The sequence below is a fragment of the Panicum virgatum genome, chromosome 1N (genome assembly GCF_016808335.1).
Source record: "Panicum virgatum strain AP13 chromosome 1N, P.virgatum_v5, whole genome shotgun sequence".
NCBI classification, from domain to species: domain Eukaryota; kingdom Viridiplantae; phylum Streptophyta; class Magnoliopsida; order Poales; family Poaceae; genus Panicum; species Panicum virgatum.
The window spans coordinates 44,759,086-44,786,457 of record NC_053145.1 but is presented as its reverse complement, the minus strand read 5'-3'; the positions used below and the strand labels follow the sequence as shown (position 1 = coordinate 44,786,457).

Below are 27,372 nucleotides of genomic sequence, written 5' to 3'. Positions count from 1 at the left end.
TCCGGACTTTTTGGTGAAAAATGTCATTTTTTGACTACAAATGCTCCAAACATATGAAGAATTAAATAATTTAATAGAATATTTTTTTGTATCTATTGTATATTGCAATGTACAATGCATATTAAATATATTACACACAAATTATTCATAACAAAAGTATATTGTCACATGAAATCACAAATAAAATGCATGAAAACTAAATTTATCACAATAACTTAAATTGCATAGACCATAATATAAGTTTATAATACATAAATTGCATAGTCTATATAAAAACCCAAGTTCAATCCAATAAATAATGTTTATGTATATCACGTAGTACTTAATAATTAATGAAGATATGATGAAAGTGTAAGGATAAATAAAGGAGACCTCTCATTCCATTCAAAAGGTATATTCTTTTAACCCATTGATAGTACGGATATTAAAAAGCTATAAATCCTACCTCATTAGACTACAAATAACCTTGTTTTTCAACTAAAATGCAATTTTAGTCTAGCAAATGATCTTAGATTTGAGTGTGTTCTAGTCCTATTTGCTCAGAAGAACACCTAGTTTTTATCATATTTTTTCCCAATTTTTTACAAATATTTTTGAATTTTTAAATTTAAAAATAGAAAATAACGAAAAATACCGGAATTCCATTTCCCGGCTACTAGCGGAAACAGAAAATTTTCCGATTTTCCGGCGGTTTTCCGCCGGAGAGTTTTTCCCTGGCACCACCTCGTGTGGGCCGCGGGCGGGCAGCACCCAACCGCGATGGCCGCGCCACGTCGGCGCCGCGTCCTCCACACCCTCCCACCAACCCCACGTGCAGCACAGCGCGGTAGCTGTTTGGACTCGGACCCACCGCCACCCGCCCGCCTCCCAGCAGCTACCCAACTGCCAGCCACCCACGCTCGCCGACGCGCGGGCCCCCACAAGCCATGGGCCGCTATAAGACGCCGTGGTGCCGGCGAGCCGCCCGCTCTAGCGCCGGCGACGCCTCCGCTCGGGTTTATGCTATATCTATAAATAAGCTTCCTCCAGCTCGCTGCCCCTTTTTTCCGTTCCCCATTTCCCATTTCTCGTGACGCCGTCGTCCGTCGCGACTCGCATCGAGATTCGCGCGGCCGTGTCCTGCTCGGCGCTGCTGGCCTGCTCCTCTCGTCCTCCTCACCCGCTTCCAGATCTCTCGCTAGCTCGCCGGCGCCCGGGCTAGATCTGGGCGGAGCGAGGAGGCGGGGGGCGGCCGGAGCGTGGTGAGGCTCGGAGGAGGAGGAGCGGGAGGGGGACGGGGAGGGCAGCGAGCGCGCGCGCGCCATGGAGCTGGCGGTGGGAGGCGGGATGCGGCGCTCGGCGTCGCACACCTCGCTGTCGGAGTCGGACGACTTCGAGCTCACGCGCCTGCTCAGCAAGCCGCGGATCAACGTCGAGCGCCAGCGCTCCTTCGACGACCGCTCGCTCAGCGACGTCTCCCACTCGGGCGGCTACGGCAGGGGCGGCGCCTTCGACGGCATGTACTCGCCCGGGGGCGGCCTGCGCTCGCTCGTCGGCACGCCGGCCTCCTCCGCGCTCCACTCCTTCGAGCCACACCCCATCGTCGGCGACGCCTGGGAGGCGCTCCGCCGCTCCCTCGTCTTCTTCCGCGGCCAGCCCCTCGGCACCGTCGGCGCCGTCGACCACGCGTCCGAGGAGGTCCTTAACTACGACCAGGTGGGCTGCAAATCATTTTTGATTCAGAGGTGCTTGTAATTCGGACGCTTATCTGTTTCTGCTTATCTTATTTGGGGGAACTTGGGGGCAGGTGTTTGTGAGGGATTTCGTGCCGAGCGCACTGGCGTTCCTAATGAACGGCGAGCCGGATATCGTCAGGAACTTCCTTCTGAAGACCCTGCTGCTGCAGGGCTGGGAGAAGAAAGTCGACCGGTTCAAGCTTGGGGAAGGAGCCATGCCGGCGAGCTTCAAGGTGATGCATGACGCCAAGAAGGGTGTTGAAACCCTACATGCTGATTTTGGGGAGAGCGCGATTGGGAGGGTTGCGCCGGTGGATTCCGGGTTCTGGTGGATCATTCTCCTGCGGGCCTACACAAAGTCCACCGGGGACTTGACACTGGCAGAGACACCTGAGTGCCAGAAAGGGATGAGGCTCATACTGAGCCTGTGTTTGTCCGAGGGGTTTGATACCTTCCCGACATTGTTATGTGCCGATGGTTGTTGCATGATAGATCGCAGAATGGTAAGCTTTGATCATTCAGTATTCCTGTATCTGTTGCAATGTTTATTATAGAATAAATATCTAGAGCACTACTGATGAAATTTTAATATCATTGTTCTAATGATATTTTAATCTGAGGTTCAGTTTTCTAGTGGTGTTCTTAAATAATGTAAGGTTTGAACTATTCTTGTTATGATTTATGTGCTTTCTGTGCCCCATATTCTGAATATATAGAATATAAGTTACCATTCAACACCGCTGAAATGTGACACTGTGAAAACACTATTTGTTACTGGTATAATTAGTTGTTTGTTTTATTTTGTTTGGTGGAGTTCATGATTTCAGTTGTCTGTTAAAGTAATGACATGAGCCTGTCACAGCTGTGGCAGAGCCCAGGTTATTTACTTTTGTGGATTAACCAAACTTCAATCATTTAAACTTGGTGCTGTGCTGTACTGTACTGTAGTGTACTGCTGTTGTTTCTATTTGATATCCAGCATATCAGCGTTTGTCGAAAAAAACTAATATCTAATTTTTCTATTGTAAAATGAGACCATACATCATTTCCGCCCTTGTTTGAGTATGAACTTGCCTACAACCGATGCATGAAAGCAGATTAATTTGTTAGCCTTTTAATTGTTGGAAAAGCCTAGTCCTGCTATTACATCTAGTTAACAGCATTCAACTTTGCATTACAGATACACACGAAGATTGTCTCCTATATATGACGATGGTTATACAATTTTTTTTTGTCCCATGTGCATCACTGTACTTGAATTCTGCTACTTGTCTCATACGTTGGCATGTTAACTCATCTGTCCTTTTTCTCCTCGCTAGTTAAAAATTGGCAAATAGAATAAATCCATTTCACTGTAAATCTTTTGATGAGGATATTTATTAGTCTTGTCCTCCATTTCGCTGACTTTGGACATATGCATACCAATCTCTAAATTATATGTGGACATATGTGCTGAATTATTTAGTTTGAAAGGCCATTTAATTTGTAACTGAGCTTACATGTTCATTGTTGTTGTTAATCTTGTAGGGTGTATATGGCTACCCCATTGAAATTCAAGCACTTTTCTTTATGGCACTTAGGTGTGCTCTTCAAATGCTTAAGCATGATAATGAAGGGAAGGAGTTTGTAGAGAAGATTGCTACTCGCCTTCATGCGTTAAGCTATCACATGCGAAGCTACTTCTGGCTTGATTTCCAACAGTTAAATGACATTTACCGTTACAAGACAGAAGAATATTCGCACACAGCTGTCAACAAATTCAATGTTATTCCCGATTCTATTCCGGACTGGCTGTTTGATTTCATGCCTTGTCAGGGTGGCTTTTTCATTGGTAATGTTAGTCCTGCAAGGATGGACTTCCGTTGGTTTGCACTTGGAAACATGATTGCCATACTTTCTTCTCTTGCAACACCTGAGCAATCTGCGGCTATAATGGATCTTATTGAGGAGCGTTGGGAGGAGCTTATAGGTGAAATGCCTCTGAAGATATGTTATCCGGCCATTGAGAACCATGAATGGCGAATTGTGACAGGTTGTGATCCAAAAAATACCAGATGGAGTTATCACAATGGAGGATCATGGCCAGGTTAGCGAGCTGCAATTTACTTGGATTACTCTCTTCAAAGTTTAAATTCCTTGCAGTTTTTTAAGGACAAGAAAATGTTTTGCTTTTGTTTTGTCCTGTTTTGGAGGTTGAACTACACTGGCAGTAAGAATAATAATTTGAGATACTTGGTGTTCCATGCTTTTGTATTTTCTGTCAATTTGTAGTGGACATCTGATGGTTTTCCCTTTTGCTAACAGTTCATACATATCCTAAATTCCTAATCTATATCACAGAGTGCAGAGTACATTTGGTTCTTATATGTTTGATGATCTTCCTAATTTGTTATATTTCTGATTGAAACTCATAACACAACATATTGGTATCGTTGTCCTTAGTCCAAGGTACCTGAGCAATATGAGCTATTTTTAGTACGCCATTTTCATATTGTTTTTGTCTTTCTGCAGTACTTCTGTGGCTGCTGACCGCAGCCTGTATCAAGACGGGACGGCCACAAATTGCAAGAAGAGCAATTGACCTAGCTGAGAGGAGGCTGTTGAAGGATGGCTGGCCAGAGTACTATGATGGGAAGCTTGGGCGGTATGTTGGCAAACAAGCGAGAAAATTCCAGACTTGGTCCATTGCCGGGTATTTGGTCGCTAAGATGATGCTGGAGGACCCTTCACATCTTGGCATGATCTCCCTGGAAGAGGATAGGGCGATGCTGAAGCCTGTTTTGAAGCGGTCCGCATCATGGACAAATTGAGATGGCGACGAAAACTTGTAGGGAAACAAAGTCAGCTGAAAATTCTTGGGGTAGTATCCTTGTCTGCTGCTTACCCCCTTCCTTTGACTTTCCATACCGAGATAGTTTGCGTCTTCTGGATTTTCCTTGGCTGTACAATATCTCAGCTTGTTTCCGGAGTTGAAAAGAAGCAACTGCAGAAATGGGCATTTTCTTTTTTGTTTTTTCAATCTCTCGTTGTAAGAAGATGCTCTGATTCTTGATTGGGTCATCCTACAAGTTGTGGATCAGTTAATGGATCCTTTTGGTTGGACTCAACTTTGTTGTACCAGTTGACCATACAGATGAGTAAAGCTGATTCCAGCTTCCCTGTGAACAGCACAACTGCTATTTCTAACGGATGAATAAAGCTCCTTTCTCTGCGTTGCTACATGCCTGTGTTTCTATTGCTTTACTTGACTGCCTGTCTGCCTGTCCCATGAAGATAAGCCAAAGAAAGTGTGCCTTGTGTGTCTCTTCCTCTTGTGTCCCCTAGAGATTTGTTGCTGCACACTTGTATTGAAGAAAAGAAGACAATATGTCGATCCAGCCATCCCTGTTCCCCTATGTTTATCCTGTTGCAGGTTTACTACTTGTGTGACAAATCCTAAGCGACACATTTTATACTTGGAGGATTGCTCTATGAACTCTTTTACTTTTTAGTCTAAATTCCATCTGAACATCTGAAATCGGGTGTCTACTAAATAGCCTTACAAATTGTAGTTTTCTAAGCCCCTGTTTGAATGGGTTAAAAATAAAGGATTAAAAATTAGCTCTAGATGCGACAATGGTTTAAACATGCGCTAATTAAGGTTAATGGGCTCTAACCACCTATTAGCCGCCATTATCTGTGCAAATTGACTCATGTTTAGTTCTCCTATTTGGCATCCAAATTTGTGGAATAAGAATTAACCCTGGGATCCAGACCAAAACCACTTTTTTGACTGCTGGATCTAAATGCAATCATCTAAATTATTTTCCATGATGTTCGGTGTTTTTACTTCCCCACTTCCTGAACATCCATCACTGTACAAAGTGCTACCACTTTGCATCCCTTAACACATGTATCATGTGAACATCCACGGATCCACACCTAAATCTCTTGATCTTTAGAAATTTTGGTGACTTGATACAGATTCCCGTTGTGTACTAGCAGCAGAAGAAGCAAATAGCAAATTCTGAACCGTGCCGGATGGTAAAATGGAAATAAATAGTTTTTTTTTGAGATTACACAGTACAACTCAGATACTCACAACGCACGCACACTCATACCCCTATGAACACACGTACGCAAACTCTACCCCTATGAGCATCTTCGAAGACTGAGCCGACAAATCCTCGAGATTGACGAAGTCACCAAAGACGCCTCACTGTCGACGAAAACGTCGCCTACCACTTAATGAGCATCAAAACCCATCAAAATTCCATTGCAGGCCCAAGTTCAATCGTATGTACACCAACGCAGCAGAAGCCTAGGGACCCGCCTACACATTTCCAGCCCAGCCCAGTCCACCCTGTCTAGAGGGTCCACCACAGAGACCAGACTTCCGCTGCCTTCGTCCCCCGAGGCCTCGAGATCTCTCGATCCCGATCCCCGATCCCACCGCGCCATGGCCGCCACCTCCCCGCTCCCGCCGCCGGCGACCAACGCCGCCGCGCCAGGCCTCCCCGATCTCTCGATCCCCTACGACCTGGCCGCCCGCGGGCAGTGGCAGGCGCTGCTCTCCCACCTCTCCCACCCGGCCCACGTCCCGCACCCGCACCACCGCCTCCTCCTCTCAGCGCTCTCCGCCCTCTCCCTCGCCAAGCTCCGCCGTTTCCCCGACGCCGCCGCGCTGCTCGCCTCCCTCCACCCGGACTCGGCCTGCCCGCCGCCGCCGTTCCTCATCCGCCTCCTCCACGCGCTCCTCCCGCTCTTCCTCCCCGACCGCCCCCTCGCGCTCGACCGCCTCTACACCCTCCTCTCCTCCGTCCGCGCCCCGCACCCCGAGTGGCGCCGCCGCGCCGCCCTCGTCGCGTCCCTCCTCGCCGCCGACCACCTCGCCCACCGCGAGTTCGACGTCGCCCTCGCCCTCCTCGCCGACATCGCCGCGCGCGAGCCGGGCGACCCGGTGCTCCTCTCCCGCCTCGCCTACGCGCACCTCCAGATCGGCAACCTCTCCGCGGCCGCCGCCGCGTTCCGCCACGTGGAGTACGTGGCCGCCGCGGCCGAGGACCCCGCGCGGCACGCCAACCTCCTCGCCCGCAACCGCGCGCTGGAGTGCATCGTGGCCAAGGACTACGCGGCGGCGGTGCGGGAGTACGAGCGCTGCATCGAGGCGGACCCCGCGGACGCCGTGGCGCTCAACAACAAGGCGCTGTGCCTCATGTACTCGCGGGACCTCGGCGACGCCATCAAGGTGCTCGAGGGCGCGCTCGAGAGGGTGCCCACGGCGGCCCTCAACGAGACGGTGGTGGTTAACCTGTGCAGCATGTACGAGCTCGCCTTCGTCAACCACGGCGAGGTCAAGAGGAGCCTCGCCGAGTGGATCGCCAGGGTTGCTCCCGACGACTTCGACACCTCCTGCACGCGCATGTAGGCAGGTAATGCCTATTGCAATCCAGCTTTGGGCCATTGCACACCATGCTGTATGGCTATTCTGTGGCGTATGCTGAAATTTGACTGTCCATGTTTCGATAGCTTTCAACCTAGTTCTTTGGTAGCAATTGAAGTTGTGAGGTGATTGCCTGATTGGTTATACATGGTTGAAAAGAAAAGAAAAGAGTAAATTGTAGAAGACAAACATGTTGCTGTGATTACACCTGTAGAGAACCTCAGTTTTTCTTTGCAAGTGTCGCTTAACCTCAAATGTCAAAACTCAAAAGAATCACACTGCTTCTCACCTTGGGACATGTTGGCGATTGAAGCCTAATTTCATGCTGAACATGGTGGCTTGAAATCCATTAGCAATTTAGACATTTCCCAGAGATTAGAGATAGTATTTGTGGCAAATTTGAGAGGGTGTCAGTTGTCATACCATTTACTATCTCCGTTTGTCTTGGCAAGAAACACATCAAGGATGCACAAGCTTAGCATTGCAAAAATCATTGAATGTCTTATGCAGCCCTGGTTAATTGTTTACTACTAGTATACTCGAGTGTCATGAGGTCGGAGGCCAGGAAATAGAACTGTGATAAGAAGCCGCACTGGGTCTGATAGTGTGACTGCATAATAATGCAAGAAAAGTACATGCAATGGTTTGAGCACCACGCCATATATCCAATAAAAAGAACCAGTCATAGTTCCATCCCTAACAAAAACTTCTGTACCGTTTCAGCCATGATAGTTCAGCGTATATATCATTCCAAATTGGGCCTATGTCAGGATGGTTCGCCCATACGTACGTACATTCCCCAATATTTTAACGGCTACAAGCGACGGAGGTTATCTACTGGGAGGAATTCATACCGAGTACCGTGGCTGGGCCTGGCTTGCAGTAATAAATAAGTAGTCGCTTTCCAATAATGTAACATAATTGGCCCAGAGCTACGGTGGTTGAGCCCACCCCATCCGAAACAGGCTGCAAGACCTCACACGCTCGATCGAGGTCTTCTGCGATAGATAGATTGAGGAATAATAGTAGAAATCTCGCTCGCTACAGAGATCTTTCAACCCCTCCCTCTAGCTAATCACCGCGCTTCTGTGCATCAGGCACCATGGTTACCAAGAGTAGGCCCAACACCAGGGCCAAGATGGTGCGCGAGATGGCCAAGGAGAAGCACCGGGCCCTGTGTTTGGTGGTGCGGCCATCCCCTGAACGAGGCGGCGGAGACGCTGAAGCACACGCTGGAGGCTTGCAAGAGGACGCAGCCAAAGCAAAATCTGGCAAGTGAAGCGATGACGCCGGCCTTTGATGCTTGGTTGTGGATTTGGATGCATGGTTTCTTCTGGCCTGGAGTACTTTGCTGCAATGTAGTACCGTCTGTCTAGGATATGTGTGCGCATGCACGAGGTGTCGGTGCCTGCTAGTATTTTTTCATTGGATTAGTAGTCCTGCATCTCGTTATGTGATTCTGAAGAACTATCCCCTGTCCATTGGCGCACTGAACTCGTCATCTCATCTGCAAGGGATCACCATTATCGCCAGCTGATGAAATAATGTTGAGTTCTTGCGTTGCATTGCGTCGTGGTAAATTCCACGAAATAAGCATGGATCATGTCATGTCCGGGACTAGTGTCATCCGTCATGGATCACTTAGTGCTGACTGGCTTCCAGCATGCACGGACGGCCGGCATCCTCGCCAGCTCGTCTTGGCTCTGCACCGCGACGGATGAACGGAATTGACGTCAGAACTAAACAAGATATATGAGATTGTAACTGTTGACCAGTGGCAACCTCGAGACGCACCATGCATCGTACCTACTCTGCTCGTCGGCAGCCACGTACGCGCCGCCGCCGCCGCCGCCCGCCGGCTGCCGCAGCCTCCGCGCGCGCGGGCACGACCGTGTTAAGGCTGTCAAGACGCTCGCTCTCCCTGGGCGCGCTGTCCGGCCGTGTCGTCCTAACTCTACCATCAGCGTGTTCCGACCGCGAGGACGACATGGCGGAGTCAGCACTACTACAAATACAAATAGGGTCGTTGATCCTTTACATTTATCCCGTCTACTATTAGACCCGGGACAAATATGGACATTAGTCCCGGTTCAATAGCTAGGGTCAGAGAAATAACTTTAGTCCCGGTTCATATCTACATCCTAGATTCAGTACACGACTTTTAATCCCGGGTGGAGGTATTCACCGGGATCAATAACATTTGTTCATTTGTTCCCGGTCAATGATGGCACCCGGGACTAAAACCAATCTATTTGTCCCGGTTCAACCCACCCACCGGGACAAAACACTCTTCTCCATCTACTTTATCTTTCTCTCCTCTCGATATCTGCCAGTACCAGACCATCCATTCATGGCTGCCTTATCCTCTTCACTCGTCTCTCCCTCTCATCTTCTTTTCTTCCTCTGTAGCTTGGGGATAAGGTCGATGCCGGCGAGAAGGGGCGCGGCCAGGCTGGGCACCGGCCAGGGGCTGCGCGACCGGCCGAAGGTGCGGCGGCTCGGGCCGCAGTGAGTGCCGGTGAACTGCCGCAGCAAGTAGCGGCGCGGGCCATGGCGACCGACGGCGGCTCGACCCCGCAGCATCCGCGTCCGTCTTCGCAGCCGGCGAGTGACCGTCCCCGTTCCCAGCAAGAGGTCAGCCGCAAGTACCACTGCTTGCTCTTTCGCCCTCCCTTAATCTCCATGCCTGATTACCCTCGCAAATCAATGTATATGAATTCAATAGTCTAATTTGCAAGGCAGTGGCTCGGGCTAGGTGAACGGACATGGCGAGCTGCGCCGCCGCCGGCCGGTGCGGGCGGAGCGGGTCGGGCGCTGCTGCCGCGTGGGTCGGAGCGGCTCGGCCAGGCCCCAACGCGGGCGGCCTCAGGCGGGGCCGGCGAGGGGGAGGGACCGGCATGCGGCGGCTCGACGGCAAACGCAAGCACATATTGGAGGTGGAGATCGATAGTATTTTTTATTTTTCTTTTGATGAAATTGTTCTGAGCTGTTGTTGAGAGAAATTTGGGGAACATTGAATATATTTTTAATTTAAGGATTGATGCTGGTTTAATTGTTGTAATTAAATGGAGAATTTCATGGCATTGTAATTGATTGGGGAATTTGAGAAGGCTTGCTGTGTAGGACAAGGACGAGGTAGAAGGAGAGGGCCGCCGGCAAAGCCGCCGAGCGGTGACGGTCCACTTTTTTTTATTTGTGAAAATTCTATTTGTCCCGGTTGGGAGTTTGACCCGGGACTAAAAACACTCTTTAGTCCCGGTTGCCAGACCCGGGACTAAAGACCTCTGCCTTTTGTCCCGGAGTGGGAATCCCGGTTGAGAAACCGGGATAAAAGAGGTTTCTCAACCGGGACTATTTAGCTGTTCTGTAGTAGTGCAGGGTTTAAAATTTCGGCGGTAAACCGGCGAAATTTCGGTGAAAATTTCGTTTTCGGTAGTTACCGATATTTGGTTTACCGCTGTTTTTCGGTATATTTCGTTCCGAATTTTCAAATTTTAAAATAATTTATAAATAACCATTAAAAAAATCTGCAAAAATTATGATAAAAAAACTAGGGATTTTTATTAGCTTATAGCACTTGAAATCATTCAAATCTAAGTTGATTTGGTAGGTCAAATTGATGATTTGAGTTCGAACCCGTTACAGACCCGTTAACCCGTTAAGAAAAAATCTACTCCCCTATCCACTCCCACCGACAGCCCTCAGCTCCAATTATTGCTCCCTCCCTCCCGAAGCTCGGCACGCCCAGCCCAGGCACCTCACCTGCGCCCTCAGCTCAGCGCAGCTCAGATCCGTCGGTTGCAGCCGGTTTTCCGGCCGGTACGTGGCCAGTTTCCGACCGTGCCGCCGCCGGCGGTTTTCTGCGAGTTGGGCGCGGTTTTCCACGATTTGGGTGCGGTTTACCGGTCAATGGCGGCGGTATTTCGGCCGGCATAGCTCCACAGCATCTGTAAGTTCTTGCATATGATTTGTAGGCATATCATTTGTATTGATCTAAAATAGGTTAGTGGGAAATGTGAGTTCCAGATATCTTGATGTGAACATCTACTTTGAATCCAAAATTTCTTAATTTTGTTACTATCATATAGAAATGGTTGAGTGATAGGCTCATAGCTATTTTTAGTTTATAAGCTTGCGTGAATGTCTAGCGTATTTACTTACACTATACCTCTTTGCAACGTCGTAGGACAATGGCCGACATTGTGTGGCAGCATGGCCGAAAGGTCAAGGGTGGATTCAAATGCAATTATGGTGGCAGGGAGAAGAGTGGCGGAGGGGCAATAAGGTTCAAACAACATTTGGCACATAGGGGAAGCGATGTGGCAGACTGCCCGTCGGTTCCACCGGATGTGAAGGCATACTTTATTGAGTAGTTGGAAAGGAACAAAGATAAAGCAAGAGAAAGGCCAGGGCCCGTCAAAAGCTATTGAGGGACGCAGCAGCTAGGTCATCAAACGTTGACGCAGAGCAGCTGGGGGGCGAGGGGTACGATGAGGACGAAGAGTTGCAGGAAGCACTACGACATTCAAGGCAGGAGAACGAGTTCATGCAGCAAGCTGGCCCAAGATATGAGAGGGGTGGTGGCTCTGGATCACGAGCTCGAGGTAGTGATGTTCGGGGCATGTTTACTAGGAGCCGCCCGCCGGCTGCCGCAGCCTCCGCGCGCGCGGGCACGACCGTGTTAAGGCTGTCAAGACGCTCGCTCTCCCTGGGCGCGCTGTCCGGCCGTGTCGTCCTAACTCTACCATCGGCGTGTTCCGACAGCGAGGACGACATGGCGGAGTACGTCGTCCGAGTTTTCGATCCGAACGCTTGATCCGGTTCCTGAGCGCCACTGGCTCGTCTGTTGCTTAATTATTTGTCGGCGCGCGCGTGTACACCTGGCTGGGTCCTTGCATTGACATGGGTGGCCAACGGCAAGATCATCTCGCCGCTATACTACGCACTCCTGCAACCCGTACGTGCAGGGAGCTCGTCATCTACTACACCAACCTGCTCGACCAAATGCCCAAGCTCAGGTACAGCAATGAACATGAAGCCGGGCGTCTAGTCTGGTCGACTGCGTGTGGCTCAACCACACAGACAATGTGCGCAACGCGCGCCGCCAACAGCCCCGTGCCCTGTGCCCCGTGGGTGACCAAGACCGGCCTGTGCCCCGTGGGTGACCAAGACCGGCCTGTGCCCGGTGGGTGACCAAGACCGGCCGGGTCCAATGTTCGTCTCCTCGCTGTGCAACGATAAGCGTCAGAAACTACCGAGGGCCACAAGGGGGATGCACACACAAATGAGAAAAAAGTCACTCATCAGGGGTTGAGTTTTTTTTATATCACATCCAAATAGTTCAAATTTCTGTATTACTCTCTCTCTCCACCTAATATAACTATTTTGAGATTGTCGCCACAAACAATCCTCAATCACCTTACAATCCAAATATCCAAACAAATCAACTATTTATAATCTACAACTACAATTTAGTAGAGCTTTATAATTTGTAGTTACCGTTTCATGTTTTGATAATAATCTATATCTTGAGCTTACTAGTTTCTTCCTCACTATTAGCGAAAGCTCATGCCACTAGCGGCTTTATTAAGGGAATACTTCATCTCTATTACTAAATGAAAAATAGGAAAAGATATTAGTACACGTCAGTGATCACACAATTTTATATATGATATTCACGATATGGATGAGAGAAAAAGAGGTGAATGTTCCACAAAGCAACGGGCTCATAAGCAAAAATAGGATATGAGAATACTCCCCTAGAATTCTTGAAGTTGTTGTTTCTATGCAACTTTCACCATTCCTTTTTCTATGAAGACATTAATGGATTATAAGCCATTGCTATGATACTACATAATAGATATCATATGCATGAGTCCCTATAACACTGAACCAGTGTACCTGCTCTAAGGATTTGGCATTAATTGTAGACATAAAATGACTGTCATTTCAAATTTTGAGTATTTCCTCCTATCACAACAAAATTGACGTGGCAAGGAGGTTCGTTATAAAAGCTACTTCATAAAAAGGATAATGTACTTTTACAGACATTAATAGTCTAAGTGTTAAGACATTGCCAATGTTATAGTAGGCTTATATTTGTTATTTGGGGGGAGTGTTGGCGCTGCTTAAGTACCTATTTTATCCCTTATTTATCCTTAATAATGACATGAATTTAATATCAAAATCACTAACCGTCCTAACCCCGGCCTAATTATTGGTCATTTTCATATTTACTCATATATTTTGGAGGAACTTCGTTTTTGCAGGTTTTTGGCCTATTTTGGAGCATGAAATGACGAGGCCCGTGATCGAGCGCTAACACGGAGAAAGACGAAGGCCAAAGCCCAAAGGAAGGACCAAAGCCCATGTTGATTCGAAGCCCATTCATGCACATCCATCCTCCAAGAGAGCCCAAAGGACCAAGCCCACGAAGATGAGATCAAGATACTTCGGGATTAAGCAAAGCAAATGAAGATTTAAGGAAGGATTCTCTATCATATCCTTTCCTCGAAGATATCTCTAAGATAACGACGTCCAAAGGGGTGCAATCGTGAAGGACATAAACTCTAGAAGATGCGAGGAGTCTACACGCGAAAGATGAGACTGATGCGGGCCCGAAAGAGGGTAGGCCGGCCGGCCTAGCCCATTTCCGAGGCGGTTCGACCTCCCCTTCTACCGGTGGCTTCCTCGGCTCATAAATAGCTCGCACCTTATTCAACTCGCGGCATCCATCCACCCAGAACTCGACGAAAACCTAGGGCCAACACCGAAGGAGGCTAATGGCCACCGCAAGTCTTCGAGGGTACCTAGGAGATGTCTTAGGCCACCCCTAGCCGTCATGGCCTCCCTGTGAGGTTGTGCCATGGTGGAGTTCGGGAGTCATCCCCAACATTCATCGGGGTATGTACACACACGATGGTGATATCAATCTACTCTTTATTCTAGTTGTCTCGACTTTGGTCTACTTCAATGCATGCTTTCTTTCTCATATGTGATGTATCCATATGTTCATAGTAAGATTAGATCTATTCGTGGTGATTAGTCTATATCTTGCGGATACGTTGAGGTAGCGTGTTTTAGCTAGTTGGTTGATTACCCCGGTGTGGTGACAGCATGGCGGAGGGAAAAGTTCTAGCGACGACATGATGTGGAATAGGATCGATGGCGAGTACCATGGGAGTCGTTGCGCAGTCACCAAGAGGAGGAGCTTTGAGTAAGAGCACTTGGTGGGCGTTTGGGGTAAAGCTTTGGGAACCTTAGGTGTCAACACGCACCTCGCACCGGCGACCTTGGGAAAGTAGGCCGCTTGCGAGCCGCCTTTCTGAGAGATGATTCCGTGTACCTTTAGTTGAGATGCAATCTATGTTTTGATCACCTTTTTGACTAGAACCGTACCTAGAGACGATAGGCCCTAGCTCCTTGGTTGTGTTATCTCATCTACGGTTGTGGGTGTGATGAACACTTATGCTTTATTCATATCTATCAAGTGTTCAGTTTATATGCAATCTATGCTTCATGTTAGGATAGATCCGTTAGATTAGATGGAAAACCTTAGGTAGTTCTTTGTCGATCCACGGATTGATAAACCTTGGGGGAGTACTCTAAGGGAAAAGCTACCATGATCCGTGCGCTTGCGGTACATAAATTGGGGCACTAAGGAGCGTCAACAAGCTTTTCTGGCGCTGTTGCCGGGGATCGGCAACACGAACCCTAGGGAGATCTATCTATCTTTTTGGACTAACCCTAATTTTATTATTGCATATATCATGTGTTTCTTGTTTGTGTCCATGAATGCAGGTAAAATCCTAGACACAAAGCGATTGAGAAGTTCTCAACGTCCGTACTTTGACAAGTCCAATCTCACTCAAACAAGTTGATGACTACATGAAGACCAGCTCTTTAGTGGTAGGTGCTAACTTTTGTTAGTGGCCCAACATCCGCTATTGAGCCCACACTCAAAACAAGTAAAGATGAAAAAGGTATGTCACCATGTCAATTTTGGCTAATGTCTCTTGGAGATTTCTTTGTCCAAGCCATAGGTGATGAATCAAGCCCCTAAGAAGTCGTGACATCCGATCATCAACATCTTTGGAGAGTCGCTGTTATGACCAAGTTTTTCACTCATAATTAGAGAGGTACCATGGAGGAAAATTGAAGATTATGAAGCTCCATCAAGTATTCTTTCCAATGCATCAAAAATCATCAATTTCGTACAACGGTACAAAGAGTTAAGGTAAAATCTTTCAACGCTACACATTCTGAAATTCTTCAGGACAGATTGTAGTGCCGGAGTAATACGAGCATAGCTCTTTCATCCGGAGTCCGTTTGGAGTAAATGAGCACTCGTTGAAAAGGGAATTTGATACACATTGCAATGGAATGGAAGTTTGGTACATGTTCTGCACTGGATGAAGAGTAATTCAATGAAAAAAACAGCAGCAAACAATAGAGAAGGCGATGACGATGTAGAAGGAAGATTAGAGAGCCTTGAGCCCCTTATGATCCCGACACCCTGGGTAATACAAGAACAATGGAGAAGATACATCATTGGAGCCATGTTATTCGCTGGTGGATCAATGGTGATGAACTTGAAGCCTGGTGATACACAACACGATGCTCAAAGACCACAAGATCAAGGTCATCAACATCTTCGGATCCATTCATAAGAAGGTACTGATTGCATCTAAATTCTGAAAGGCCTCTGAATAAAGCAATAGAATATTTTTGGATATTAAGGAGCCCCATGAAATTCTGGTTCCGACGAATCAAAAACCAAGTCAATCGGAGATTCCTACAAGAGGTTATAGCCAAAACATCGGTCGTGCGTTCTGAAATTTTCTGGACAGCACGCAGTGCTGAATTGAAATGGGCATAACTCCTTCATTCGAGCTCCTTTAAGATGAATGACCACTCATTGGAAAGGTAATTTCATAAACTTTTCAATAGAGCTGTATTTTTGTATATGTTCTATTCTGGACGCAGGGGAAAATCCACAAAGGAGAGGCGAAGAGCAACGTGACGAGAACAAGGTGAAGGAGATAAGGATGACAACAATGAAGAGGAGCTTGGGCTGTGGTTTCATCAAGCATACATGATCGAATTCAGAAGCTCAGGACAAAATAAGGGCCTCAAGGATGTTGGCAAAGGAAGGCACGAGTGACAACATTCAACGCATGAAGATGTTAAGAGCGAACCACGATGGATTACGAAAGGCGACATCAATACAAGCTGCATGGACAATTCGAATTCTCGCACGAAGGACCATGGCTTCACATCAATGAGAAGGTATGTGAGAAAGTCAAGCTCTATGACTTTAAATGAAGCGCTTTGTGGGAGGCAACCCGCTCATTTTATTTATCTATTTATCTATATAAGATGACGATCTATATTGTGCTCTTAAATTGAACTCATCAAGTAACATTGTACCATTGCTCTAATAAATGCCACAACATCATGTTGTATGTTTTAATTTTTATTGAGAGAGTACTTTGTTATTTGATCTTGGAAAACTTGTAGACCCCTTTTGTGTGCCTATTAGTGTTTCTTTTTATTTGTGTCCTTTTAGAGGGAAATATGAAGTGTTGCACTACCCTTGATTCTAAGCTTGTGGTTAATTAATCTAGTTTTGATTTTCTTTTTAGACCATCACCATGATCGTGTTCATATTTATTTTATTCATTCATTGCATCTTGCCATCATATTTCTTTTTGCACTCCACACATGCTTTGCATATAGTTGGCTTGGTTGCTACACTTAATATGATGAATGCTTTCATATCTATGTTAATGCTTCATGGGCATTTTTCATTAGCAATCTTGTGTAAACGTGGTGTTTAAACTTGCTTGTGGACCATCATCATCTAATTTAATAAACCTTGCTAACTTCCATATTGCATTGGTTGGTATATAAGCTTTGCATTGTGCTTGGTTTTTCTTGTGCTACGAAGAATTATTGACCTCGGGATAAACATGTTGTTCTACCTTTGGTTAATAAATCTTTATGGCCAAGGGAAATTCAGCAACCTAGTTGTAAGCATGGTGCTTAGAATTAGGTGTAAACATTGACTTTGCTTATGCACCTTCCTCTCATTTGCATACACACACCTCCCACTTGCATTCACATACACCCATTAGGTTTAATTTTCACTAGACTAATTATGCCACAAGTTAAGTATCTTAGGGGATGTTTTTGGTTTGTTGGCAATTGTTTCTACTCCCAACTGTCACCTTGGGGGTAGATTGTGCACTTGAATTGTTTTGCAGGCATGACAATACGCTTTCATGAAAGGAAAAGAGGAGAAATTGAAGGACAATAAAGGCGACAAAAGTGAAGACGCATAAAGACGAGCTCCGGATACGGAGAACAAGCTTCGTCCTCTCCTCCCGTGCCTAGCACAATGCTAAGCATGGGGGAACTGATGAGAAGAAGATCACGATCGCTAGAAGATGCTAACTCTCCTTCTTTCATACTAAGCACAATGCTTAAGCATGGGGGAGGCTGTGCTACAACTCTTCATAAGCATCAATAGGTAAACCTTTCCTACACCTTCTCTTGTCCATCTCTTTCTAAATGCCTGTGTATATAAGCCTTCGATCATAGACATGATGCAAACTTTGTATATCTCTCCCTATAATAACATGGCTACTAGGAGTACAACCTAGATTTGTTTTTGTTTTCAATAAATGATAACCACCATCACCTTGAGCTCACTACGATGATATTCTTATATGCTCTTGCTTATGGAAAAGTGATGAAAGTTGCCGTTTTGTTTTACCTACACAATGTTATATGTGACTTGACTATTTGCTCTCTCTTAAAATAAACTTAAATTGACTAAATACCGGTTCTTTTATTTGTGGAGGTTAAATGACTAAATTCTAGACCCACATACTCTATGTAGCTCTTGGATTTAAGTTTACCGATGACCTTATATCTTGTATTGTTTAATTTGAAAACTTAATTCATATGCTATCTACATTTGTGAATCTCTTGCAAAGTTCTACCTACCAAAGCCTATACATACATATTCTTTTATGATGAAACATTTAGATTGCAAACTTATATTTTGATGAGTTGGATTAAGAATAATTTCTTTGGTATGAGACTAAGAAGCTGGTCATTCTATTTTTTTTTGTAACCTTCTTTTTGCTAGCCTATTTATCCATGCATTGTGAGTTTCTAGTTCGGGAATTTTGCAAACCTCGCTGGATATCCACCCTAAACAAAAAATATCTTTTTGTGATTACCTCCTTGACTACAACTCAATTTGAATATGGATTATCATTTCGACGGAATCAAAAGAATCAAGGGCACCATATAAAGAAAAAGTTTTGGGAGACAAAACTTCCCGGAGATTCAAGCGGTTCTATGAAGAAGAAAGTGAATTTGAGATACTTACCCTAGCTAGTTGGTTCTCCCACTATTCATACTCAAGGACGAGCATTGTTCAAGCATGAGATGATGGCTGGGTAAGTATTCTATATTATCAAAAGTTCTAAGGAGCAAAAAGAAAGAAAAAAAGAAAGAAAGAGAAAAATAGAAAAATGAAAGAAAAAAAGAGAAGAATAAAATGCTCCTTAGCTCTTTTTGGCTTCATTAATTTTCCAAGTTACTTTGAAGAATTATTCCATACTCAAATCTTCCAACCATGTGCAATCCGATAACGAGAACTTCATTTGTGTCTCGGTATCATCCATTTGCCACTTGCACATGTCCACCTATCTAAATGTGTATATTTCATCTTTCTCCCTCTCCAACATTATTTTCTAATGGCCTTTTTTACTAGTCTCGATAATTCCATTATATCTCTCTCTTAGTTTGATAATATTTCAAGTATAATGTTTTGCTAGGATTGTTTTTACCTACCAAGCTCCACATAAGCCTTCCACCTTTATATATGAGTAGAATAGGTTGAAGACAATCTAATATAGGCTTGAGCGACTTGATGAGATGAGTGTTTCCATGATCTTTTGTAAGAGAACTTCACTTATGTTTGATATGCATTCTTTTGAAAACTCTTCACGATGAAACAAGGTAAAGGTTTGAAGTTCGTTTAAGTTTGAGAGCATTGCATTTATTTATTATTGTGGCTTGTTCTTTAATTGCTAGTCTATCTTCCATAATGAAAAAGTAGCCGGTCACAACATGAACTTAAATACTAAATACTTGAGAGAGCAATATGTCTTGTTATGTATGACTAAGTGCAGAGAGGACATTGAGGGGCAACGCTGATTTCTTTATAAACAAAGCTCCTAGACTTACTCGAGGACGAGCAAGGTTTAAGCATGGGGGGAATATTGGCGTTCCTTAAGTACCCATTTTACCCCTTGTTTATCCTTGATAATGGCATGAATTTAATATCAAAATCACTAACCGTCCTAACCCCGGCCTAATTATTGGTCATTTTCACATTTGCACATATATTTTGGAGGAACTTCGTTTTTGCAGATTTTTGGCCTATTTTGGAGCATGAAATGACAAGGCCCGTGATCGAGCGCTAACACGGAGAAAGACGAAGGCCAAAGCCCAAAGGAAGGACCAAAGCCCATGTTGATTCGAAGCCCATTCATGCACATCCATCCTCCAAGAGAGCCCAAAGGACTAAGCCCACGAAGATAAGATCAAGATACTTCGAGATTAAGCAAAGCAAATGAAGATTTAAGGAAGGATTCTCTATCCTATCCTTTCCTCGAAGATATCTCCAAGATAACGACGTCCAAAGGGGTGCAATCGTGAAGGACATAAACTCTAGAAGATGCGAAGAGTCTACACACGAAAGATGAGACCGAGGTGGGCCCGAAAGAGGGTAGGCCGGCTGGCCTAGCCCGTTTCTGAGGCGGCTCGGCCTCCCCTTCGACCGGTGGCTTCCTCGGCTCATAAATAGCTCGCACCTTATTCAACTCGCGGCATCCATCCACCCAGAACTCGACGAAAACCTAGGGCCAACACCGAAGGAGGCTAACAGCCGCCGCGAGTCTTTGAGGGTACCTAGGAGATGGCTTAGGCCACCCCTAGCCGCCATGGCCTCCCTGCAAGGTTGTGCCATGGTGGAGTTCGGGAGTCATCCCCAACATTCGTCGGGGTATGTACACACACGATGGTGATATCAATCTACTCTTTATTCTAGTTGTCTCAACTTTGGTCTACTTCAATGCATGCTTTCTTTCTCATATGTGATGCATCCATATGTTCATAGTAAGATTAGATCTATTCGTGGTGATTAGTCTATATCTTGCGGATACGTTGAGGTAGCGTATTTTAGCTAGTTGGTTGATTACCCCGGTGTGGTGACAGCATGACTGAGGGAAAAGTTCTTGCGATGACATGATGTGGAATAGGATCGATGGCGAGTACCATGGGAGTCTTTGCGCGGCCACCAAGAGGAGGAGCTTTGAGTAAGAGCACTTGGTGGGCGTTTGGGGTAAAGCTTTGGGAAACCTTAGGTGTCAACACGCACCTCGCACCGGTGACCTTGGGAAAGTAGGCCGCTTGCGAGCCGCCTTTCTGAGAGATGATTCCGTGTACCTTTAGTTGAGATGCAATCTATGTTTTGATCACCTTTTTGACTAGAACCGTACCGAGAGACGATAGGCCCTAGCTCCTTGGTTGTGTTATCTCATCTACGGTTGTGGGTGTGATGAACACTTATGCTTCATTCATATCTATCAAGTGTTCAGTTTATATGCAATCTATGCTTCATGTTAGGATAGATCCGTTAGATTAGATGGAAAACCTTGGGTAGTTCTTTGTCAATCCACGGATTGATAAACCTTGGGGGAGTACTCTAAGGGAAAAGCTACCACGATCCGTGCACTTGCGGTACATAAATAGGGGCGCTAAGGAGCGTCAACAGGGAGGGGAGGGGGCGGTATGGTTAGTGTTATGACAATTTTTCATGGCAACTATCTCTAGAAACAGGATATGCCATCTCAAGGCTAAGAAATAGCTTTTTTTCATTCAACTCCACAGCAGCTAGATTACTGCACCATAAAATATAAGCATTTTTAATTTAATCCTAAATCAAACCACCAATCAACCAATTGCTGCCACCCATCTTCTTGAGATACATTGACTACTTTATAGATTGGTTGGCAGTAGTTTTTCCTTGAATTTTATTGGCTTCGTTGTAGCACCATCAACAGATGCAGCTTGTCTCTTCAAAACTTGCATGAGAGGAAGCTTTGTATCTAGCATACCACTTGCCTTTTTAGAGGATTTGTCATGAGCCTCTCTTCAAAATCACTAACACATAGAGCTTAAAATTTTAGAAAAACTATGGGGGAGTTCCCCATAGCACTTCATTTTTTAGATTTTTAATGAACATGTATAGAGGTTTTGGATACTTCTAGAGAAAATTCAAAAAAAATAAATGAATATCAAATTACAGACTATAGACAATGAAAAGTTGGTCATCTAGACACAACCCAGACACATATAACTTGGAGCACTTCTTGTTTTTTTGAATATCACAACCGCTAACTGACAGCTGCTCTTTTAATTTGAAGAATATTGTATTGTGGAGACTCCAGTGTTATGGATATGTCATCGTCTCCATAATGCCTAGTATATGATCATTAATTTGCTATCATGGGGGCATTTGACACCACCTTCCCATCCTTTGATATCTATATATATGTATAACCAAGCATTCTTATTAACCTGTGTCAACACAATGTGCATATTAGTTTTAATGTTAATTTTGTATATTTCGAGATGATATAGTATGGTTGAGATATACTTGTATTATCATTATAAAAAAAAGATGACCACACTCCCTACCCCATTGGTGTTGGTTTTGTCTTCAACTGTTGTGTCACCTCATGGGTCGTTACCTGCCCTTCTTTGCTTTCTAAATTGGATAAGGATATCATTGTCAATTTGGGCATGATCACAAAATTTGTAATTAGAATAGGTCACTTTACCTTTGGAGAAGGGAAGACCTGATTGTTCTATTATAGCATTGTTATTGTCATCCTTATTAACATCATCGACGGTGCTTGCAGCATTAGTGCTCAGACCTTCAATAGGTCCTGAAACTAGGAAAAACATGATTAAATAACCAACTCCAATTCTAGAGAAGAGTTATATTATTTTTAAGAGAAGATTTGCATTGATGTATATAGGTGAATAATTAAAGTTAGATAGTGCACATTTGCCCTTTTCCATGGTACCCTGAGCTTCTTTTTCCTTATTGGTAGCTTGTGCCATCAAACTTAGGTTCTTCTCTTCCTTATTATCCTTCACCCATACCCCATTCTCATCCAAAAAAGGGTATGATATCTCCTCTATATCCTTTTGATCATTCACACTTGTACCTTTATCCTCTTGATCCTCCATGTCTATGTTCTTATCCTTTTGATCCTTATCCACATCCTTCATAAGCTTTTCATCCTTAGGCACAATTTCAAAATATTCAATATACTTCAATAATGAACGAATTTCTTCCCATTTCATATTAAAGTTTTTTAAGTATCTCAGACGCAATGTCTTGATGGAGTTTGTTGTTTATGAGAGATTGCTATATTTTGATTTATCAATAGAAAATCTCATTAAATCTCCACCTCTTAAATAGAGCTTCTTGATATTCTTATGCTCTATGAGTTTTAGCTCATTCTTGGGGTAGCATCGAAGATCCAGCTTCAAAAGCTCTTGTGGTAGCTCAAAGCTAGTCCATTTCTCGACAAGATCATCCCGCCTCTTTTTCACCTTATCTGAGTCCCCATCTAATATGCTTGGTATCTCACTCCATATGATTGTGAGTTTACGAAGGCTAAACAAATGCTTAAGCTCTGCCATCTCCCCCTTCCCTATATTAGCATCAGTGGTGATGCTAACAGTGAGCTTTTGGAGCTTCTTCAACCTCCTAAGGTCCTGCAACCGACATGCCTTATTCCCTTGTGTTCCAGTTGCAAACACAAAGCCCTTAAACACCTGCAACTCTGAGAGCGAGGTGATTCCTCGTTCAATATATTCCAACATGTAGCACTCAGTGAGATCCAAATGGGTAAGATGCTTCAAAGGTTTGATGATCTTTGATTGCACATTGACTAGGTTTTGGCAACCACGCATGTCTAGGATTGCAAGTTTCTTAAACCACTGGATCCCTTCAGGGAGCCCGTTAGCCATGACAACCCACGTAGACTAAGATACCGGAGGTTCTTGAGTAAGCCACTAGTATTCAATGATTCTAGGCCATTGACCTCCATGTACGTGTTGTCATCATGATTACACCATCGGCCGTGCTGCAGCACAACCAAGCAGTCTGCAAGGTGCAAGAACATGGACTTCGAGACTGGGTACACATTTGCATTCAGATTGAGGATTACTTGCTTCCCTTTGAATAATTTTGCAATCTCTTCATGGTCATTGATGGGCTGAATGTTTTTTAGGTCCTAAATAAAATAGATACAAAGGTCATGTTTTATGCATTCTATGTATATTATTTAAAAAAATACATATATCTTTTGCCAACAAAATGGGAAGAACACATAACACGCTACAAATCTAATAGGGTGTACTGTAGGTATATCTACCTTATGTATCAAGAAACATAAAAGGCCCACTCCCTCCGTCCCTAAATAACTGTCGCTTTCGCTTCCCGAGAAAAAACTTTGATTAATTTTATATAAAAATATATTAACATTTCTGATACATAATTAATATCATTAGATAGATCTTTTAATCTAGTTTTTTAACAAATTTATTTGGAGATACAAATGTTGCACGTTTTTTCTACAAATCGAGTCAAACTTGTGGCACGCACACCGACGACGATAGTTAAAAAGGGACAGAGGGAGTAGACAGTTTACTTAAAGTTAAAATGATAATGCTATCAAAATTATAGTTTATTGTTGTTGCTAGTTAGGTGATTGTTATGTTGCATATTGCTTAGCAATTTGTTACATATGGAAGCTGCCTTGACATTGTAATTGTATTCTCAAATCATACGGATGCATGCTAAACTACTAAAGCTTAAGCGACCCCCTATAAATGGATCAATAAGAAAAACAATAGTTTAGAAATTTTAAAAGAAGAAAAAAATATAGCCCTTTACTTCGGTGGTCCTAGATCCAAATTGACAGTCCAATGAGATCATAAATACCATTTTTCATATTTGCAAAGATGTCGAAATGAAATGTGGGTATACCACAAAATACATATACTATAATGGATAATTAAAGAAAGTGACAAACATTTAGACAGTTGATATATGTCATGTAAGGAAAAATAATTTTCAGTAAAAGTTAGGTTAGATATATAGGTGGTTTTGATATTGCAGATAATCATAGTTGTGCATTTGTGTTAGCTAGATGCCTAAAAATCTTTGAATTAAAAAATATGAAACCTATGAGACAATTACCCATAGTATTCCCGATGATGTAAAAGTTGTATAAAAAATACTAGGTAGATATGAAACTGTTTGCCCATTAATCACATAAAAATAACTCCTTAAATGGAATTTAGTATAACTGCACTCTTATCAGACTTAGATTAGAAAAATGAAATCAATATTAAAAATACTTATATTGGTTAGAATAATTATTATACCGATATGCATACACTTGAATTGTGAAAAGGTCATATTTTGAATTCCAGCCTTGCAATTAGTCCTACACGGTGTCTTGCTAAATGCTAGACATGGCATGACGTCACTTACAAACCAACTGTTGTTGTAATTTGGTTGTGCGTATGTTACGAGTGTCTGAGTTGTACTGTATAATCTCAAAAAATATATTATAAAAACTCTAAGTTTGCAACCACAGTGGATTATTATTCAGTTTTTCCAATAACAAAATTATAGTGTTGTAACTGCATTGGTTACTCGGCTTGTTTGGATAACTAGCAGTTATGTAAATGCTGAAAAATACCTGGCCTGGAGCCTTATCATTCTGGGTTGGGCTATGCAAGGAGGTCGTTGTTCTTGTTGTCATGGGTTGCTGTTTGTTCTCGACCTGTTGTGACTCATCTTCAATGCGCATCCGCTGTAGCACGCGTCGGTTGCCTGCTGTCAGGCAAAGGATGCTAGAATTGAGTTGCCAGACCGCCGGGTTGCCGTTCACGCCCAAGTCGGCGACGCGATCGTCTCTCGCCCGGCGCTTCACCATCCAGTGCACCAGGGGGTTCACCTTGCAACCATGGATCACCCTGGTGCACCAGTTCTTCATCGGCTCGAGGAAGCCATGACTAGAGAGCTCGGAGAAGATGCCCTCCGCCCCCGCGTCAGGATCACCACCACCACCATCTTTGACCTCACCCTGCGGCGTCGGTGAGTGGTTTCCGCCGGCGGCAGGAGCTGCGGTTTTGCGTGCCCGCCACCGCAGGGTCTTGCTTCTTCTTATCTCCGCCGGCGCTACGTCTGCAGCTGGTTGATCACTCCGGTGCTGCAGGTTGAACGCCGAGACCCACCAGTAGACCATGACTTGCTTCTTCACCTCGGACGCGAGGTCGAAGACGGAGAAGGTGAGGAGGCATTTCCGCCTAATGCTGCTAAGTTGGTGGTACTCCGACGCAAGAAGCCTTGTGAAGGCACCCTCCAGGATCTCCTCAAGCCGTTCTTCCGCTTGTTGCCACTTTGGGTGGGGCTTCGGCTTCTCCTCCTCCTGACCAGACGGCGCTTACTTTCCATCCGCCGCCACGGGCTTGGTGTCAACGCCGGCACCTTTGTCCGGCGACGTAGCTGGCTTGATCCCATCGCCTTTGCCCTCCTCCTCCTCCACCGGCGGCGGCGCCGCCCCTGCAGCCGGCTTGATCCGGTCGCCTTCGGCCTCCTCCCTCGGCGGCGCCGTTGCAGGTTCACCACCCACTCCCGAGGAACGGTGCCCTTTATACCACGACAGGATGCCAAGGAGCCGCTTGCCGGCCTTCTGGAGCCTCTTCACCAAAGGGAGCCGCTTGGTCTCCCCTGCCGGTGCCGCCTCGGTCTGATCGTGTTGGGCCTTGCTTCCTTCACCTTCGTCCTTCTGCTTCACTTCAGGCTTGTCAAGAACACCGCCGGCGCTGTCCTCCCCGTGCAGCTTGTCCGCCGGCGTCGTCTTCTTATCCTCCAGCCCTGACACGGCGGGCTTGCCGCCCGGCGCCGGCGGCTTCGCCGCCGCGCTGTCTTTGTCCTTCCGCTTAGGACGGAGGAAGAGAAGGTTTACGGCAGCCCGAAGCCATCTCCACCGGCGACGCGCCAGCTCCTCTTGTCCCTCCTGCGCCCTTGCCGGTGCCGCATTCTTCTCCTCCTCTTGGACAGAGGAGGCTTGTTCGGGAGCGCCGCCTTCTTGCTCCTGCGGCGGCTGCTGCTGCTGCGGTGGTGCAGGTACAGGAGTTGCAGGCTGTTGCTTGACTTGCTTCTCGGCTTCAACCGCTGCCGCCACCCTTTCCTGAGATGGCCTCTCAGATGGCGGAGGCAATGCGGCCACTTCCTCCGCCTTGGTTGGCGTAGGTGGCTGCGGCTGGCCAGCCGCAGCGTCAGGTTTCTCTTGCGGCGGCGCCCGGCGAGCCGGCTCGGCCGTGGGCAGTGCGGGGTCGAGCGCGGAAGCAACGCCGTCGGTGGGCTCGGCTTCTTGCGGAGGTGGAGGTGGTGTGGTAGTGGTAGTTTCTTCGCCTGGCGCCACCACGGCAAGCGCCGCCGGCTCGCTCGTACGCGGTACGAGGTCGGCTGTTTCTGCTGCTGCTGCTGCTGCAGGGCCGCCGTCCATGGTTTCGGCTTCTCGCGGTGGCGGAGGCGGTGCGATAGTTTCTTTGACAGGCTCCGCCATGGCGGCCGACGGCCGTGTCTCTGTCTCTGGACTAGGCAGATGCCGAGGAGATAGGGGAGGTTTGGCGCTATGATAGGATAGGAGCAGGCGACGCGATCGGAGGCAGGAGGAAGACGAAGCGCTCCCGGCCTTATAGCCGACGACGGCGCGGGGTCCCTAGCTTACATGGGTGGCCCTGAGAGCCCCTGATACCTTGCTGTTGCTTGCTCCCTCCCTCGACATAACTTTGGACTGCAAGCTAATTGAGGATGCTCCATGGCTTCTCTGTCGCACTTGCACACCAGGTGTGCTGGTACAGTAGTCAGTATCAGACATCGCGACAACAATCAGAAATTCAGATTCACCGGGCAGCGATCAAGTTGCCGTTACCTGCTTTCTTTCTCAGACCAATCGAACTGTTGCTTTGCTTGCCGTTGCAGCTGACGGGTTTCTTTCTTAGAATGAATCTTGCGGCGAACAACTGACTGAAGTGCTGTGCCGGCTTAGAACA

At 45.8% G+C, this 27,372-nt stretch overlaps 3 protein-coding genes across 4 annotated transcripts; 2 read left to right on the top strand and 1 right to left on the bottom strand.

The window, feature by feature from the left end:
* The first annotated feature begins 982 nt into the window (after nt 1–982).
* Nucleotides 983–4,936, top strand: LOC120656028 (cytosolic invertase 1-like). The gene is made up of 4 exons (XM_039934012.1): nt 983–1,695; nt 1,787–2,218; nt 3,243–3,801; nt 4,227–4,936. The coding sequence occupies exons 1-4, from the start codon at nt 1,303–1,305 to the stop codon at nt 4,523–4,525; spliced, it is 1,683 nt and encodes a 560-aa protein (XP_039789946.1). The 5' UTR covers nt 983–1,302; the 3' UTR covers nt 4,526–4,936.
* A 1,087-nt stretch (nt 4,937–6,023) lies between these two features.
* LOC120656026 (trafficking protein particle complex subunit 12-like) lies at nt 6,024–8,696 on the top strand. Its single transcript, XM_039934011.1, has 2 exons — nt 6,024–7,126; nt 8,235–8,696. The coding sequence occupies exon 1, from the start codon at nt 6,154–6,156 to the stop codon at nt 7,120–7,122; it is 969 nt and encodes a 322-aa protein (XP_039789945.1). The 5' UTR covers nt 6,024–6,153; the 3' UTR covers nt 7,123–7,126; nt 8,235–8,696.
* Nucleotides 8,697–21,479: 12,783 nt separating this feature from the next.
* LOC120656025 (atherin-like) lies at nt 21,480–26,977 on the bottom strand. Of its 2 annotated transcripts, none has more exons than XM_039934010.1 (5): nt 25,008–26,977; nt 22,290–23,531; nt 22,062–22,175; nt 21,878–21,988; nt 21,480–21,798 (listed from the first exon to the last, which is right to left on the bottom strand). In XM_039934010.1, exon 1 carries the CDS (start codon nt 26,880–26,882, stop codon nt 25,755–25,757), a length of 1,128 nt encoding a protein of 375 aa, XP_039789944.1. In that variant the 5' UTR covers nt 26,883–26,977; the 3' UTR covers nt 21,480–21,798; nt 21,878–21,988; nt 22,062–22,175; nt 22,290–23,531; nt 25,008–25,754. The 2 variants fall into 2 exon arrangements, with proteins under 2 accessions (XP_039789944.1, XP_039789943.1); XM_039934009.1 differs by having other exon boundaries at nt 22,062–22,169.
* Between the last annotated feature and the right edge of the window lie 395 nt (nt 26,978–27,372).